At 41.9% G+C, this 14,125-nt stretch overlaps 3 protein-coding genes and 2 pseudogenes across 5 annotated transcripts; all 5 read right to left on the reverse strand.

Annotated features, from left to right (window-relative positions):
- Window positions 1-147: 147 nt before the first annotated feature.
- Window positions 148-1,044, reverse strand: LOC141823700 (uncharacterized). Its single transcript, XM_074710961.1, has 2 exons — window positions 591-1,044; window positions 148-519 (listed from the first exon to the last, which is right to left on the reverse strand). Exons 1-2 carry the CDS (start codon window positions 1,042-1,044, stop codon window positions 167-169), a joined length of 807 nt encoding a protein of 268 aa, XP_074567062.1. The 3' UTR covers window positions 148-166.
- Window positions 1,045-2,148: 1,104 nt separating this feature from the next.
- On the reverse strand, window positions 2,149-3,228 carry LOC141823701 (uncharacterized; annotated as a pseudogene).
- A 1,037-nt stretch (window positions 3,229-4,265) lies between these two features.
- On the reverse strand, window positions 4,266-8,641 carry LOC141824715 (uncharacterized). Of its 2 annotated transcripts, none has more exons than XM_074712043.1 (7): window positions 8,134-8,641; window positions 7,039-7,116; window positions 6,670-6,704; window positions 6,532-6,587; window positions 5,665-5,766; window positions 5,437-5,521; window positions 4,266-4,473 (listed from the first exon to the last, which is right to left on the reverse strand). In XM_074712043.1, exons 1-6 carry the CDS (start codon window positions 8,542-8,544, stop codon window positions 5,463-5,465), a joined length of 741 nt encoding a protein of 246 aa, XP_074568144.1. In that variant the 5' UTR covers window positions 8,545-8,641; the 3' UTR covers window positions 4,266-4,473; window positions 5,437-5,462. The 2 variants fall into 2 exon arrangements, with proteins under 2 accessions (XP_074568144.1, XP_074568143.1); XM_074712042.1 differs by having other exon boundaries at window positions 5,437-5,524.
- A 240-nt stretch (window positions 8,642-8,881) lies between these two features.
- LOC141823702 (uncharacterized) lies at window positions 8,882-9,690 on the reverse strand (annotated as a pseudogene).
- Window positions 9,691-10,390: 700 nt separating this feature from the next.
- On the reverse strand, window positions 10,391-13,448 carry LOC141824384 (receptor-like protein kinase THESEUS 1). 2 transcript variants are annotated; one of them, XM_074711661.1, is made up of 2 exons: window positions 13,295-13,448; window positions 10,391-12,685 (listed from the first exon to the last, which is right to left on the reverse strand). In XM_074711661.1, exon 2 carries the CDS (start codon window positions 12,660-12,662, stop codon window positions 10,536-10,538), a length of 2,127 nt encoding a protein of 708 aa, XP_074567762.1. In that variant the 5' UTR covers window positions 12,663-12,685; window positions 13,295-13,448; the 3' UTR covers window positions 10,391-10,535. The 2 variants fall into 2 exon arrangements, with proteins under 2 accessions (XP_074567762.1, XP_074567761.1); XM_074711660.1 differs by having other exon boundaries at window positions 10,391-13,448.
- Window positions 13,449-14,125: the final 677 nt, after the last annotated feature.

Here is a 14,125-nt window from a genome sequence, read left to right on the forward strand (position 1 = left end):
GCATGCATCCAAGCGAGCAAATAAAACTCGTCTATATAATTTTATATATTCACAATATAGTTCTATTAGTTGTATTATTCACAAATAAAATAAACAAGCACAGAGTACAAAATATTAATTAAGCTTCTATTATTTTGTTTATTTTGGTTTTAATTTCTAATTTTAATTAACGGCTGCCGCGATTGATCATGTCCACGAACTGCTGCATCGATTGCTGCCGCTGAAGCCGCATCTCGTCGTTGAACTTGTCGATGAACGCCTCCACTCGCCGGTTGAGCTCCTCCTGCTCCGGCCACGGATCCCTCCGCAGCCGAGCCGCCGCCGGCGGAGATATCATCTCTGACGTCGCCGCCTCCACGTTGTCTTCGTCGGGGGCGGTGGGCTCGCTCCACGTGTCCAACTTCTTGAGGTCGTTGCGGCGCGATCCCCGGCGGCCCTCCGTGATCGCCAGCCACGTCGACTCCAGAGAGTCCGCCGGCGGCGGCCTTGGCTTCCGTATCTTCCTCCGCGCCGCCTTATCTGTACACTGGATAATTACGATTGTGCCACTGGTCGGCGTTGGAAAAGAAAATGAATAAATAATGAATTACAAATGTTGGAATCGGATTCGCCGTTCCTCCGGTGGCCGAACGGGACAGCAATCGACAGCTCCTCCGGTGGCCATCCCGTCGGCAGCTCCGTCGACTCGCTCAACCTCTCCGCCTCCACCGAGTCCGCGTCCTCCCCCGCCCACGCGACCTCCTTCATCTCCCCGCTCCACTCCACCGCCTGCCGCCGCGCATGCTCTGTCCCAAAATCCGCCGCAGGATCCGATGGCGGCCACCAGAACAAGCCCGAGGCCGCGATGGAAAGGATGATGGCGTTGACAAGGACGTGGAGGTAGGGCGGCGTGAGCCAGCCGGCGAGCCATTCCCCCATCTCGGTCGCCATCAGTCGTCGTCGTATGGAAGATCGTCCTCCATCTCCAAGTTGCACTGCTGCCATCGCCGCCGCCGCCACCACCACCGCGGCTGAGGCGGCGAGCGCCACCTTGAGACGCAGCATATCCGCTCTCAAATCAATATCTCGATTATTTTATTCTCAATTACTGCTCCTCTTCTTACTCTACTCTGTTTAATTTATAGGTGGGAACTTGGCCATGAAGCGTAGGTGACGCCATGATCACCGTTCGCCACCTTTCGTCGCCGCCGTCGTTATCTTATCTGATGGATATTAATATATCTTACTAGTTGCCGACTAACACTTTGTTTTTATACTTGCCGTTTATAATTAATTGAAGTAATTAATCGCAACAAATAAAAATAGGTCATAAATAAATTCATCTGCACAATACAACAGAATAACTATATTTTGTTGATTTATAATTTCTTTTTTGATATTAGGTCCCCGTTCGCCTACTAAAATATATAACAACTATTTAAAGACATTTTAACCATGTTGAAATGTTTTTCAACAAATTAAAATTTTTTTAATCAAGTGGTAAAAAACTTCTATAAAAATACTTCATATATAATATTTTTAATCAAATTAAAATAAAAAATAATTATTTTAACACACCACATATTATAACAAAATAATGTTGGAATAAAAATAATTTCAGAATGAGAAACACATATGCTGAAGTGCTATTTTATTTTATTTTATTACAAAAAGTGGGGGTTTCTTTTTTATAAAAAAGATAATTAGGGGTGAATCTTTGCCTAAGATTTTATCATATGACTTTAGAAATCTATAATTCAAAAGTCAAAACCACGTAGGCCTCCTCCTCTTTTTCGACACGGCATTCATAAACTAAACCACGAACGTTTGACTGAAGACCAAAAAGTCAAAGCAGTAAACGCGTTCAATACGTTACAGATTTGCATGGCTTGGCGTTCATAAATTTGACGTCACTAGACTAGATTACATGCATGAACCGATCGACCGACCCTAATTTAATTTTGCATTTCTTTATTTGTTCATTTGTAGGAGTCAACAAGACAAATAAACTTGTCTTTATAATTTTATATATTCACAATATAGTTCTATTAGTTGTATTATTCAGCACAATCCTACAAAAAAATAAAATAAACAAGCACAGCCCTACAAAATAGTAATTAATTAAGCTTCTATTATTTTGTTTATTTTGGTTTTTATTTCTAATTTTAATTAACGGCTGCTGCGATTGATCATGTCCATGCATGAACTGCTGCATCGATCGCTGCCGCTGGAGCCGCATCTCGTCGTTGAACTTGTCGATGAACGCCTCCACGTCCTCCGGTTGAGCTCCTCCTTCTCCAGCCACGGATCCCTCCGCAGCCGGGTCGCCGCCGGCACAGATAATATTTCCGACGACGCCTTCTCAGTGGTCGCAGCCTCCACGTTGTCGTCGTCGCGGCCGGTCCTCCGTTATCGCCAGCCACGTCGACTCCAGAGAGCCCTCCGGCGGCAGCCTCGGCTTCCGTATCGTAATCGATCGCTGCCGCTGAAGCCGCAGCTCTTCGTTGAACTTGTCGATGAACGCCTGACAACGCCTGATCGGTCGTCGCCGCCTCCACGTTGTCGTCGTCGCGGGCGGCCGGCGGTCTTCCGTAATCCTCCTAGGCCCTCAGTGATCGCTAGCCACGTCGCCTCCAGAGAGTCCGCCGGCGGCAGCCTCGGCTTCCGATCTTCCTCCGCGCCGCCTAATCTGTACACTGGATAATTATGATTGTGCCACTGATTAGTGTTGTAAAAGAAAATTAATAAATAATGAATTACAAAATCCACTGTTGGAAATTAAATTAAATTTTATGATATCAAAATAATATAGTACGTGGAGTTAGTGCACGAGGTAGTAGATAGGGATGATCATGTTGTATTAACGATAAAATAATAAAATTAATAAATTTATATGAATTATTAAATAGACTATAAATATATCATTTGCAAAACAAAGATAGATCAAATTTTGAAATTTAATATTTTATTATTCTTCTTCTTCCACGTATCTCTTTTATTTTTTCCAACATCCACCTCCACCGAGTCCGCGTCCTTCCCTGCCGCCCACGCGACCTCCTTCATCTCCTTCCCGCTCCACTCCACCGCCGCCCGTCGTGCATGCTCTGTCCCAAAATCCGCCGCAGGATCCGATGTCGGCCGCTGGAACAATTTTGAGGCCGCGATGGAGAGGATGATGGCATTGAGAACGACGGGGAGGTAGGGCGGCGTTAGCCAGCCGGCCACCCGTTCACTCATCTCGGTCGCCATCAATCGTCGTCGTCGTCGTATGGAAGACCGTACTCAAATCAATCAAATCAAATCAAGATCGTCGTCTTATTTAATCTTTCTATTATTTAGATAACTTATATAAATAAAAATCATCTAAAATTATCAAAAATAAATTATACAGCAGCATAATTTTAAGTTATGTAAATTAATAATTTAACTTAATCATCATAAATTTGTAATAATTTAACTTATTTAAATTTGTTATACTTTTATTCTCATGCTACATTTATATTTTTCTTACATTAGAATTTTAGAAAAAAATTAAAATGCAAATTATTAGAATTGTCAAAAATCGTTCTTTGTTTAAAAAAAATCAAAATAACAATTAACATATTTCTCATTTTGAAAAATACTTTATCATTAATATAACAACTATAAAATAGCTGCTATAATTAATAGGTTAAGATATATAAATCAATTCAACTTCATCAAAAAATACTATAATACTATAATATTGAAATAATTTTGATCAAATTTAAATAATTTTGATAAGTGATAATTTTTTTTATAAAAATACTTTTTATATAATATTTTTAACTAAATTAAATAAAAAATAATTTCACAATGAGAAACATGCTGAAGTGCTATTTTATTTTTTATTTTTATTTTTATAAAAAAGCGTTATTTTTTATAAAAAAGATAATTAGGGGTAAAATCTTTACCTAAGATTTTATCATGCGACTTCAGAAATTTATAGTTTCAAAAATATTCAAAACCACGTAGGCCACCTTCTCTTCTTCGACACGGCATTCATCAACTAAACCACGAACGTTTTGACGTGTGAAGACCAAAAAAGTCAATGCAGTAAACGCGTTGAATACGTTACAGATTTGCATGGCTTGGCGTTCATAGATTCGACGTCAACTATATTAGATTACATGCATGAACAACCGATCGACCGACCTCTTTATTTGTTCATTTGTAGTAGACAACAAGACAAACTAACATTAAATTTCCTCTAATAATACTTCACAAGGAACAAAATAGTCTCTCAATCTACATGTGAATCAAGCTGCTAAAAGAACAAATTTTTTATAAACCACAATAAAAACTTCTATATACACGATTTGTAGTAAACAGACATTGATCTTCATTTGTGATCTTTGTTACCCACTGATCTACAAGTTTTTGATACAATCTATAGGAGGATCTGAAAGATTCACTGTCATGGATACTATTTCAACTGTCGGTCGTCCTCCAATTTGGATGGGAATCACGAGAGCACTGCATCAACAAACAGAAAAAAACAATGGTTGGATCTTGTAAATAATAAGATTACGACTCGTAAAGAAAAAACTTTTGTCAAACTAGCTAGAGAAAGGGATTCGTTAACTTGATACGCTCAACCGAATGGTCAAACGATCTAGTTGGAAGAACTTAAAGTCTCTAGTCGGAAGGATGCAAGATCAAACATGCAGTTTTTTTTTATGCGACCCTTCTCTGGGACCTTGCATTGATGGAATGTTTCGTATACCTTAGACATCTTGCCAAGCTAGAGTTTGTTGGATTGCCATGAAACCATTTATAGTGCTCGCACCGTCCCTTTGGTCGGTGAGAATCACATCGTGATATATTATCAGCAAGATGTTATGAAACATGCCGACAAGTTCCTATAACGGCACACCGAACTTGTAAAGGAAAACTAATATCAATAACATGTTGACAAGTTCCTGTAACAGTGACAAAAAACTTGCAGGTAAAACCAATACGTCTATGAAAGCAATTCATGAACTAAAGCATATAGATTGTTTCAGTGAGATACTGCCTTGAGAATTACTTTGAACATAAGAGATAGATAAACAAAACAGGAAAGGCACATCTCAAGTTTAAGCATCTCGTCTTTATCTTGTAAAATGTATCTCGTAAATCTCTCCGGAAATAATAAATCCAAAATGTCTAAAATCCTTACAGAAATATCAAGCTAAGCGAGCTTGATAACTATAACAAAACATGAAACATTTCATTCAAATTATAAGATATTTGGTACTCAAGCTTGTTGCGATCAAAGTGATAGAAGTGCAAAATATCAGTATGGAGAAGGTCTCATGTTACACGAAACCTTAAAACATATCCAAACATGAAAAAGAAATCTATTTCGAAGTTAGTGCTTCCATTTAGTGACCATGCTCTCAAAACCTTCGGAATGTCTGAAAGAATTCAGCTACTAAAAACTAATAGACTTCTTACCATTTTAATCTTGTTTCAGAAACAAATCAGTCAATGTCTTTAACGTCTGCTTCGACGTCAACAATCACAGCAGAAGAGGTCTTGCCTGCTGATGTTAAAAATTGTAATGGTGATATCGCAATTTTAGAAAATGTTCTGTGAACAAAGGAACTCTACAAACCAACTCGCTAGCCAAAGCGAAATAAACAGTCAGTACAAAACAAACTGCAGCTATGAAACATTAACTACCTTTTTCATTTTGGGGAGAGAATCCATTGAAGGCTTGTCTATAACCTGTCGAACGGTCAGATGAGAATCCTGATGGCTCTCTTATAAATATGTCACCCTGAACTGCAATCACAGATATCAGAGAAAAAGCATATCTTAGCTTGCTAAATCCTGCACAAAGGCACTTCGATGAACGACCAGTAGACAAAACTCAGTTTATTCGTCTAAAGCAACCATAAAATTAACAATCAATGGCTAAGTCATATTTTCATCTAGGAAAAACTTTCAAAAGGATTCTGACTATACTCCCTACAAGTGCCTCCAATTATTAATTTTAAAAGCCATAATTTCTAAATCTTGCAATTCTACCCAATTATTCAGGTTATGAGGATATTTTAAAATCCTGCAATTGTCACCAATTATTAATGTTACAAGATAATTGGCTATAATTGTTTCTGTAATAACTGATGCAATGGGTATAGAAATGTGGATGACTGACGGATGGTTAGCATGTGAACTACATGACTACACCATATCTGAAACTAGAAGTTCATGTGGTACTTAAGTTACATAATCTATAAGTGACTCTCCTTGGTCATGAGCAACATATGAACCCAGCTGGCAGAAATCATAACCAAGTAGAGCCTATAAAACACAAGCCATAAGGTTGAAAAATAAACATCACATTAGTAGATAGAAGAAAACTAACAAGAAAATATATATGACTTCAATTTAATAGGCATTTTAAAGGGATGTCTTTTCTAATTACATGCAAAAACTAGATTTGTTGAATAACTAGCTCAAGGCAGAAAAGAGAAAACAGAATCTACATTATGATAGAAAAATCAATCACATGAATAAGGCTTTAAAATCAAGATAATCAAGTACCAGAGAATGGCTGACTACAAAATGGGCACAGTTGTGGGCCATCTTTAGTAGCCGACCTAGAAGAAAACACATTGTACTTTAGCCACTATGTCAGATAAATGACAAAGTAGAGAACCATGGGTCCATCAGCATGCTTACTTCAAAATCTGAAATTCATTTCCACAGTTGGGACACTGCGCATGGAAGTGGAAAGATGTAAATCAACATCCGGACAGACTTCAAAAAATTGAACTATGGAGTGTTTAAAAAAAGTCAAAGCTTAAAAGCTCAAACTGTACAAAGGGAAAAGGATAGAAGTCCTAGATGTTGACACCTTAATAAATCACTAATAGTTTCAGTTCCAAGCTATTCAAAACAACTTTACAAGTAATTGAATGCATACACATATTATGAATATATGACAATATAGTGACTGAATGACATTTTTTATATTAATCTAATATATCAGCAAGATAACAGAGTGGAGAGTATTACAAAGGCTTATTTTAGTTAACTGAATATACTCACATTGCTCTGAACTATGTTGCGTCCAGTGAACCAGAGGAAAGCGGCCAAACCTATGATAGGTAACAAAACTGCAAGGAGCTGTTGGCATGAACCAATTCAATCATACATTCAGAAACTTGAAATCAGATATAAAAAAATTCATGAGATAAAATGAAGAGACAAGTAAAATGAAATGTCATAGGTCTTCATTGAAATTAGTCTTCCTGGTAAGTTTTTATAAAGCAGGTTTTTAACTGGCCGGATACAAATAAAAGATGGGCGCGGGGGGGGGGGGGGGGGGGGGGGGGGGGGTGGGGGTGGAGATGATTGAATGTCCTGCTAAACATCTCTAGGTAGAAGGTAGGTTTGCTAGAGTATCGAATAGCAAGCAACTTCATTTAGGTATGATATCCCAGCAGTTCATTTGATAAAAAGTCATGTCTCGCTATCAGTTATCCAAAATTTTCAATAAATCTGGGTCCGAGAAGACCCAAAGTTCCCCAGCTTTTACAAGCATGTAACAAGAAACACATCGTCTTAGAACATAATTACAAACTTAGATTAAGGTACCACTTTTTAAAATCCAGGGATCTCTGGATTTCATTTTACTATCAATTATCCAAAAATCTCTGAGTCACGGTTACAACACTGGTCAGGAATAAAGTTCATCTATTCTTACTCATTTTTATCATGGAAACTTCTTAATTGGAGGTCAGGAATGTAGATAAGATGCTAGTTGTTGTACCTAATTAGAGGTCAACTTTTTACCGAGAATAAACGAGAGGAGTATCTACTGCTAGAGTACACAGATTGCCAAGTATCTTACTTATTTCCTATCTCCTAATACAAAATTTTCCTATCTCAATCTATAGTTGCTTGCATAGAGCTCAATGGAAGAATAAAATTCATGTAATCGACACTTAACCCACTCCATAGTCAAGATGAATAGCTCTTGTTTCTGGATGATAAATCATTCAAGAATAACCAGTCGACTACAGGAAGTAGTAGAGACAGTGCCAAATTGGATGAAATATCAATACAACTACATGATGGGGAAACTAATAGAACAAGAACCTGGTGAAACCTTAGTCACCCAAAAAAGGAGAAGGTACTTACCCAGATGGAAACGATAGCATCCAAGATCCAACCAAGCCGCCCAGTCATGGTAAGGTATGTCAGCCCAACAGCCAAAACCAGATTGCCCAACACCCTTGTGGTGGAGCTCCTGTCCCATCCACCGCCACCGCCGCCGTCGTTGAAACCAAAACCCTGGTTAGCTCTAAAGAAGCGCCCTTTACTCACCAAGCTCAAATCTTTCAAGTACCCTCCAGAAAATGGAAACACCTGGCGCTTATGCTCCACGAAGCGAACATTCCTACGCAGATAGATACTCTTCTGCTTCCGGAGCAAGCAAACGACAGCGTGCTGAAGAAACCTTGGTGAAAACCGGCATCTTTGGAAGCGAAGACCGTGAGCGGAGCTACTGGAAATTGGAGGAGGAAAGGGGGAACCTAGAGGAAAGGCCATGGTTGACGGATCATTCGGGAGCAAGTGGCGAGTAAGAAGGATCGAAGGTAAATGGATAGGATCGGACTCAGCAGTGTTCGGTCTCTGTCGACGAGGCTCACCAGAGAACTGGCTACAATCAAATCGGACGGTTGAAAAGCGACCTTCTTCAAAGATAAAGCTGAGGAGATAGAAACGGTTTTCAAATTCCAGTGAACAATTTTTGTTTATGAAGAAAATTCTGAAAAAATCTTGAAAAATTAAACTCTTTTTGGTCGCCACTAACTAGGCGACTAAACTATGAATCAATCGCAACTTTTTTTTATCTCAAATTAAACCAGTTCGTGATTGACCCTTCAATTCCCACAGAAAACAGAGCACGAATCAATCAATCCTCTGCCACCGGAGCAAAGATGCAGCGATTGCAATCGGCGGCCACCAGCGACGAAGTCCGGTACTCGTCCTCGCCGCCCACCACCGGCATCGCCACCCCCACTTTCGCGTTGCTCCTGAAGTCCGGCCAGTACGTCCGCCCCAGCACCCCTTCGACCTCCGGCGACAGCACGTAGAAACTAAACTGCACCTCGAGGTGCGCGAAGCAGTCGCCGGCGGGTATCCCGTACCCGTGCACCTTATCGTCCTCCACGGTAACCGGAACAACGTTCACCATCACCTCCGCCACCTCGCCCACCGTCACCGCGACGCTGTTCCGCCTCGCGGTCCTCTCCTCTCCACGGGGAGGTGGAAGGGCTCGCCTTCGAGGGCGAAGGCGAGGTGGTCGGCGGCGTCGGTCCAGTGGGCAGTTGGGGTGGCTGAGATGGTGAGGGCGTGACGGCCGTGCAGGAGGCCGAGGGCGTGGACCCAGGTGAAGTCGCGGGGGCGGCCGGCGGCCGGCGGGGCGGAGGCCGATGAAGCGAGCGTTGACGTGGAGATGGATGTCGGAGACGAGCGCGAAGTTGTGATCTTTCTCGCCGTGGAAGAAGAAGACGGCGCCGTCACGGCCGCCGAAGCGAGGGTCGTAGCAACCGGAGCCAACGCCATTGCACTTCGGCTTGCGTCCTGAAAATTATTATTTAACTATTAATTCGATCTATTTTTTAAAAAAAATAATAAACAGAGAAAAAAAATATTGCCTTTCAATTTATCTTCTATTCCAAATAACCTCATTTTTTTTAAAAAAAATCGAAATACCTACCAAATTGCTATTATCAGTTTGTTATTATCATTTACCTTCTACGCTTTCTTCACCATAATAATTGAAATAAAAAAGAAATCTATAGAAGAATACTTCATGTGAATTTTTTATGCCGTTTGATCCTCCAAATTCAACGCTATTAGGTTAATTATAAGAAACGTGAGGATGAGAACCTGATCAGTACCACTCTGGTCTCAGTTTCAGTAACAGGGAGAGAACTTTGTTTCTTTCACTATGACAAGGTCACAAGTCAACTGGTACATTAAAGATCATTGGGAAACAAAAAGGTCAACGAGTGTAAGAGGTGAGGGCAGGTGTGAGCCTAAAATTAGGTTTTACAGGTAGGTCAGCATATAATACAATCACTTGCAAATGGAAGTTCTGTGAAGGAACCTCTATAGAATTTAATATGAAGAGAATTCCTTTTTAATTGTCGATTATTTAGATATCGATCATCGATGATCATTCTTTGTTAACTCAGAAAATAACTAGAGCGGAAACCAGCAGAAAAGGAAGGGTTTTTGCTGATGAGGTGAATGGTTTTGTACCTGTATCTTATAGCATGTAATCGCAATAGACACTTTCAATAGTTAGGACAAACACGACTTGCAAATGAAATCTGACTTTCGATGCCACTTTCGAATAAAAAAGCAAGCAAATGGATGTAACAAATGAACTAAATAATCTCATCATATCGAAAATATATTACAAATTGAAACAAAGGAAAAGATGGAATGAGAAACAAATGATAAAGATCTCTGAAGCTTAATTTGAAAATTCTGCAGCAGCAAGCAAAGAAAAAAAAGAAACTAACTTTTCATCTTCCTCTGGGGTTTACAAGCTGAGAGAATACTGCACTTGTGGTAGCATCTTCAGGGATGTCGACGGTGCTGGCATTTACTCGCTCAGCCATGCTCAAGCTACTAGGATCAAGAGGTTCCATGTGTGGTAGGAGGATACCAGAAATGCTCCTGATGCTGTTATCATCGGGGTCGGCAAGTGAGGAAGTCTCCTCGAGCTGGAGAGCATACTCAAGGTTCCATAAGACATCACCCATTGATGGCCTGTCGACTCCCTGATCTGCCAAGCATTTTTCAGCTGCGTCGCCGTATTTCTTGAGTGAAGCTGGATTGATTTTCCCTGCCAATGCTGGATCTAGAATCTTTTCGAGCATGCCTTTCTTCTGCCATGCCATTGCCCACTCCGCGATGTTCACTTGGTCCCTTGGCAGAACAGGGTTGAGTGCTGGCCTGGCGCAGAGAACTTCCATCAGCACGACCCCGAAGGAGTACACATCTGACTTCTCGGTGAGTTGCTGCCTCCGGAAGTACTCAGGATCGAGGTAACCAAAGCTCCCTTTCACTGCGGTGCTAACATGGGTCTGATCCAGCGCAGGGCCAGCCTTTGAGAGGCCGAAGTCTGCCACCTTTGCAACAAAATTCTCGTCCAAAAGGATGTTTGTTGTCTTCACGTCACGGTGGATGATGCTCTGAGCTGCACCAGTGTGAAGGTAATGTAACCCTCGTGCAGCACCAATGCAGATCTCGAGCCGTTGTCTCCATGAGAGGGACGGAAGGTTAGTGCCGTAAAGATGACTTCTTAAAGGCCCATTTGCCATGAATTCATAGACCAGTATCATTTCGGAGCGCTCATCACAATAGCCAATAAGTGAGACAAGATGGCGGTGGCGGAGCTTGGACAGCATGTCAATCTCAGTCTGGAACTCAGCTATACCTTGCTCAGACCTAGGATTTCCTCGCTTGACAGCTACCCTAGTACCATCTTCCAACGTCCCCCTGTAGACTTTTCCGAACCCACCCACTCCAAGAAGCAAGCTCTCATCAAACTTGTTGGTGGCATCAAAGATCTCCTGGAACATGAACACCCTCCCGAGGTTTGTAGAAGCCAAAGATATACAACTTGCAGTTCCACTCTTACGAGAAGTTGTGGAGACTTTACTGATGGAGTGGGAATTCCCATAGAAGGGAAGTGGTAGCCATGGTTGGTTATTGGAGCTAGCTTTTCTTCTTCGAATGACGACACAGAAGTAGCACAAAATTGCAGCTGAGATGCCAATCAATGAGCCCAACACGACTCCAATTACCAAACCCAACTTATTCTTTGATGTCAATGAATCAGGTAGCAGATCTTCAACGGCACTGGTTCCATCCAAGCTTTTAGCATCGTTGCTAATCTTCATGAACTCCAAACCATTCAGAATAGCATTACTGAAATCAGCCATTGTGTCCGGACCCACACTGACGGTCATCGTGTTCGAACCATTTGAGTTTGCAACAAAATCCTTGTAGTATGGCACAGACAAGTCACTTTTCAGTGATGATAAATCAAGGCTGGCAATGGCGATGTCGGAATTGACATACACATTGAACACTAGTGTGTTCAGAGCCTTGCTAACAATATCACAGAAATGGAGACGGATCAAGTATTGGAAGCTTGGATCGACTGAGAAGACCCAGGTGATGTTGAAATTCAAATCTGTGACATTTGGATCCCCCATTGCTTCTGCGGTCGCATAAACCCACCTCGGAGCTGTCTCAATTGTGACCCCATCAGGGTAATTTATACTGTCAAGATCGGTAGACACCTTCACTGCAGAACTGTTCACATGGAGGTATTTGGCATCATTTTCCCAAGTCCTCCCAAGGGAGTCATTCAATGGAGTGAGCAGAGGGCCGCCCATGTTCAACCGATACATGGTTTCGAGGCCAAGAGCAGAGAGGCCACTGAAAGGAGCATTAGGCACTGCAAGGGCCTGGTCATAGATCAGGCCATCGGGAGCAGAGACGACTTCGATCCCGTTCACAAATGAGACGGAGCCGTTGGCGGGGATGAAAGTGAGGGCCAACGAATCGGAGGTCACATTCATCAAGTACTCCTTGAACAAGTAGGTGCGGTTGGAGTTCTTGAAGGTGAAGTTGTTCATGAGGACAAACTCATCTGTCACCACTGTCAAAGGAGCAGAGACCAAGTCATGGCCGGAATTCGGAATCGGATAGAAGTAGAGGCGGATCCAGTGGCGGCCCTCCTGCCGGATATCGAAATTGTAGCGCGCCGGCTGGGTGAAGACACGAAGAGATTGGTAAATGGGGGAAGGGAGAGTGGAATTGAAGGAGGAGGAGGAGAAGACGCCATCGGAGGAGGTTCCTAAGGAAAAGGATGATTCTTGTGAATCGGCAAGGAAATCTTGGCCTTGGAATGACACATTCTGAGAAGCTCCACAAGCAAGGAGATAGTTATCAATCGGAGCAAACGCAGCAAAGGAAGCATCAAGAATAAAAAAGGCAGGGATCGCAAGGAGCAAACAGATCAACCTCATACTTGTAAGAACCCTAATTTCTCTGCTCCTAAAACACAATGTGATCGCGCATGCAACAAAACCCCGCCAGAAAAGTAAATCAACAGTAGCTCACTCCACGGATCTCTACTCTATTCCAGAAAACTAATATCGAGCAAGAAAAACGAACGCCTAGTGAGTAAAAAAAAAAAAAAGCTGACGTTGAGCTTCCAAGAAAACTTTATGTTCGTAGACCGCTCCGGGGAAGACGAAGAACTGACCTGGAGCTCAATGCGGGAAGGATCTTCTCCTCCCTCTCCAAGATCGTAACTTTCTGGTCCGGGAACTGTTCTGGAGCGAAAATGCGACGAAGTACGGCACTCCAAGGGGAGAGAGAAGGATCCAGCGAGGGTTTTCTCTTGCTGCCCACCGCCCTTTTTGTTTTCGGGATCAGGTCAGTGGGGAGGTCTTTTGTGCGACCCAAAAACAGCGACTTTCCAGGCTGGGGAAGGAATCAGATGAGGCTGTCGCCACCTACGTCGAGGACCCACTTCGATCTCGATCATCGATCATCATCGAACATCGATCATCTCTCTCGCTGTTCTCCACTTGATTTTGAGGTGAATCTTTTCTTCTGCAAAAGTAGTAGGTCACTGAAAGAAAGTATTATTTAACTTCGTTAAAATTTGAATCTTTTCCTCTTTTATAAATATGTTTCATCATAACCAATTCAATTATGTTATGAAGGAACACTAACGAATTAGCACTAGTATTCTAAAACCAGCAAAGACTTGAGTCCACTTGGACGGTGCGTTCACCTTCGGCTTGAGTCTTCTCGGCTCAATTTAACTTCCGATCGAGTCGCAAAACAAATCCAGCCAAACCAAACCAAACCAAACATTTAAACCACCGTCACACCACGTTGGCACCATTATTGGGCAAAATCTTGGGCAACATGAATGAAATCCCAGCTGTTGTGGTCTGTCTCAGCAGAGCATGTGGTTGCCCTCTCTGCTCTGTTTTCTTTGCTTTTCCCACCATGAGAGCCGAAATTTATGGGGGGATTGCTTCATAATTAAGTAGTGATCCATCGCCATCTCGCTTTATGTTTA

Source organism: Curcuma longa, chromosome 3 (assembly GCF_044706935.1).
Source record: "Curcuma longa cultivar G26 ecotype Majalengka, Jawa Barat chromosome 3, ITB_CL_G26_1.1, whole genome shotgun sequence".
NCBI classification, from domain to species: Eukaryota; Viridiplantae; Streptophyta; class Magnoliopsida; order Zingiberales; family Zingiberaceae; genus Curcuma; species Curcuma longa.

Bases quoted from the DNA above. Each gene is read 5' to 3' on its own strand.
- LOC141823700 (XM_074710961.1), bottom strand. From the start codon at position 1,044: ATGCTGCGTCTCAAGGTGGCGCTCGCCGCCTCAGCCGCGGTGGTGGTG. The intron at 520-590 runs GTAATTCATTAT...TCCAGTGTACAG, and splicing joins CGAATCCGATTCCAACATTT to ATAAGGCGGCGCGGAGGAAG.
- LOC141824715 (XM_074712042.1), bottom strand. From the start codon at position 8,544: ATGGCCTTTCCTCTAGGTTCCCCCTTTCCTCCTCCAATTTCCAGTAGC. The intron at 6,705-7,038 runs GTGAGTATATTC...TTCCATGCGCAG, and splicing joins GCAACATAGTTCAGAGCAAT to TGTCCCAACTGTGGAAATGA. The intron at 6,588-6,669 runs GTAAGCATGCTG...GTTTTCTTCTAG, and splicing joins AATGAATTTCAGATTTTGAA to GTCGGCTACTAAAGATGGCC.
- LOC141824384 (XM_074711660.1), bottom strand. From the start codon at position 13,055: ATGAGGTTGATCTGTTTGCTCCTTGCGATCCCTGCCTTTTTTATTCTT.